General features: G+C 52.4%; 1 protein-coding gene across 1 annotated transcript; it reads left to right on the top strand.

Moving 5' to 3' along the window:
* Positions 1 to 587: 587 nt before the first annotated feature.
* Positions 588 to 1,912, top strand: BCR38DRAFT_456781 (F-actin capping protein; the record flags this gene model as incomplete). Its single annotated transcript, XM_040861958.1, has 3 exons — positions 588 to 619; positions 709 to 1,130; positions 1,521 to 1,912. The coding sequence occupies 3 exons, from the start codon at positions 588 to 590 to the stop codon at positions 1,910 to 1,912; spliced, it is 846 nt and encodes a 281-aa protein (XP_040717119.1).
* Between the last annotated feature and the right edge of the window lie 814 nt (positions 1,913 to 2,726).

Here is a 2,726-nt window from a genome sequence, read left to right as displayed (position 1 = left end):
TTCAACCTCGCAGCAATATGTCTTGCCCACACCTTGGCCCTCAATCCTCGTAGCAAATGTGACCGTTGCGCAAAGCAGCCCGGAGTCCTTATCATATCACATGCCATTATGAGTAGATGAGGTGGTGAATTCCACTTGTAAATTTGACCTATGTATTTGTCTGGTGGTTCTAGATGTTATCCCAACTTCAGGGTTAAGAGGATTAGGGTTGGGGGTTGACTAGGGATTAGTTCAGATTCGCCTGAGAATGTAGCCCGTAGTTAAGTCCCGTTATCGGATTCTAGAGAATATAGTCCTTCCTTATGATCAATCACAGATTCCGTTAATGTTGCTTGATCTGTTGAAATATACCTCAGATTAATTGCTCTGAATGTAAAGGACTATATGCACACGTTATCTTGAAAGGCGGTCATGCTGAAAGCCCGTTCATTGGCCCCACTTGCAGCCCGAAATTGTGTTGCTCTGGGACGCTGGCAGCTCTCAACCCCACCATCCCTACTTTACACCTCTCGTATCAAGCTCAAACAACCTAGTAACCCACGCCTTAATACCTTCCTACGTTCCTAGACGACATCAAATCCAACAAGATGGCGTCCGCCGATCCTTTCGACTCGGCTCTGTAAGTTTTCTTCCCTCATTCCCTCCCAAACCCCCCGTACGCCAAAGGACCAAACCAAGCTAACCCGCCTTGCCCCGCGCTTCCTGCAGCGACCTCCTCCGCCGCCTCAATCCCAAACACACGACGGCACACCTCCAATCCCTTATCTCGCTCGCGCCCGACCTCACCGAGGACCTCCTTTCTTCGGTGGACCAGCCGCTGACGATACGCCGATGCAAGCAGACGGGGCGCGACTACCTGCTGTGCGACTATAACCGCGATGGCGATAGCTACCGATCGCCTTGGAGCAACGAGTTCGATCCGCCGCTGGACGGGGGCCAGATAGGTGACGGCGGTGCGGGAGATGGTGCGGGTGCGGCTGGAGTCCCCTCTGACAAAGTCAGGCTCATGGAGGTCAAGGCCAACGAGGCGTTTGATGTCTACCGCGAGCTGTACTATGAAGGGGGGGTGAGCAGTGTCTATTTTTGGAACTTGGATGATGGATTTGCGGGTGTGGTTCTGTTGAAGAAGGGTACGTGAGACTTTTCTCTACTATTTGCCTACCCTTGGTGATCGAAGATGCTGGATGGGATTCTGCTGGGATTTGTGAGGCCCCAAGAAGAGGAGGGAATCTCACACCATTGGGGTACTACGAGCTAAGTGGCGTAGAAGCTCTATATCGGGAACGCCTCGATCAATGGGGCTTCACGAGATTGGCATGGGAATCTGCTGGTGCTACGCGCATCTGAGACTTCGGATCTAGCATCTGAATAATGAAGCCCAAGAACCGGGATCGCGGGATCTTGTACCTCGCAGCTTGATTCAGCTCAGGGCGGACAACAAGATGGTGGCGTCCACGCAGATCGAGATGCTACAACTATTGACACGGAAAGCAAACTCCTAACGCTGACCTCATTCACAGAAGCCAAGCCCGGCAGCACCAGCGAGGGTTCCTGGGATTCGATTCATGTTTTTGAAGCTCTGGACCGCGCCCGAGTCACCCAGTACAATCTTACATCTACCGTCATTCTGTCTCTGTCGACTAGTGGGTCGGGGTTGGGCGACATGGATCTCAGCGGCAACATGACGAGACAGATAGAGCAGGAACTGCCCGCCGAGAACGACGAGCAGCAGATCGCCAACATTGGCAAATTGGTTGAGGACATGGAACTAAAGATGCGTAACCTGCTGCAGGAAGTCTACTTTGGCAAGGCCAAGGACGTTGTGGGCGACCTGAGGAGTATGGGCAGCTTGAGCGAGGCTGGCCGGGACCGCGAGGCCCAACGGGAGATCATTGGAAGCATGCGGAGATGATCCTAGCTGCCTTCAAGTCAAAAGAAAACCATACCTGGAGTTTGTCAGCGGTAGACGGTCTCAGACTCTTGAGATTACTTGTCAGAAGGGGGGTTTGAGATGAGGTTTCCCTGTCAGAGCCAAGTATGGTAATAGGGTTTCGGGAGATGGCCCAAACAACGAGTCGATCAAGACAAAATAGCCATCGGTGGCGGAATTGAGTGGTACAGCAGGCCTCGGAGAGATTGCGCGATCTGCTGATGATGCTGAAGCATGTCTGAGAAGCTCAGGGGCATATCTCAGATAAGATGAGGCTGTCTGTTGTGTTTCCCGAATAAAAGAGCCCAGGAGTAAAAATGACGAAGCTGGTCGTGGAAAGTCCAATTTCTTACCTAGCAAGCCATGGCCGCTTTCTTTTCCACCTCGATTCCCAAATATTCGTAGAACTTGATGAGTGCAACATGTTTCTCGGGATGGCCTGGGAAATGCTGACAGCCCCCAACGTGTTCACCCTTGCCAAACTCGCCTGGATATAATTCCGGTTGCGCACGAGAGATACGTGCAGCGTATAGCGCAGATTCGCAAACAACCAACGTGGGTGTATTGTTTCAGGTCAGTACCCCGCGTCCCAGAGTACAGGGTCCAGGTAGGATACAGGATGGCATGCGGGAGGAGTGGTGGTGGTAGTTGGTTCGTGGGCGCCGCTGAGCGGCGCTCAGAAGACATGATATCCCCCGGTTTCATTCGCAAGACGACATGATCACGTTGCCCTAAGTGTGCAAATTCTGCCATCGTCCCTGAAGATCTTTGGGAAGATGACATCCTTCAAAGCAGG

Source organism: Pseudomassariella vexata (genome assembly GCF_002105095.1).
Source record: "Pseudomassariella vexata strain CBS 129021 chromosome Unknown BCR38scaffold_5, whole genome shotgun sequence".
Classification (NCBI taxonomy): Eukaryota; Fungi; Ascomycota; class Sordariomycetes; order Amphisphaeriales; family Pseudomassariaceae; genus Pseudomassariella; species Pseudomassariella vexata.
The sequence above is the reverse complement of the archived record's forward strand: the minus strand, read 5'-3'. Positions and strand labels throughout refer to the sequence as shown.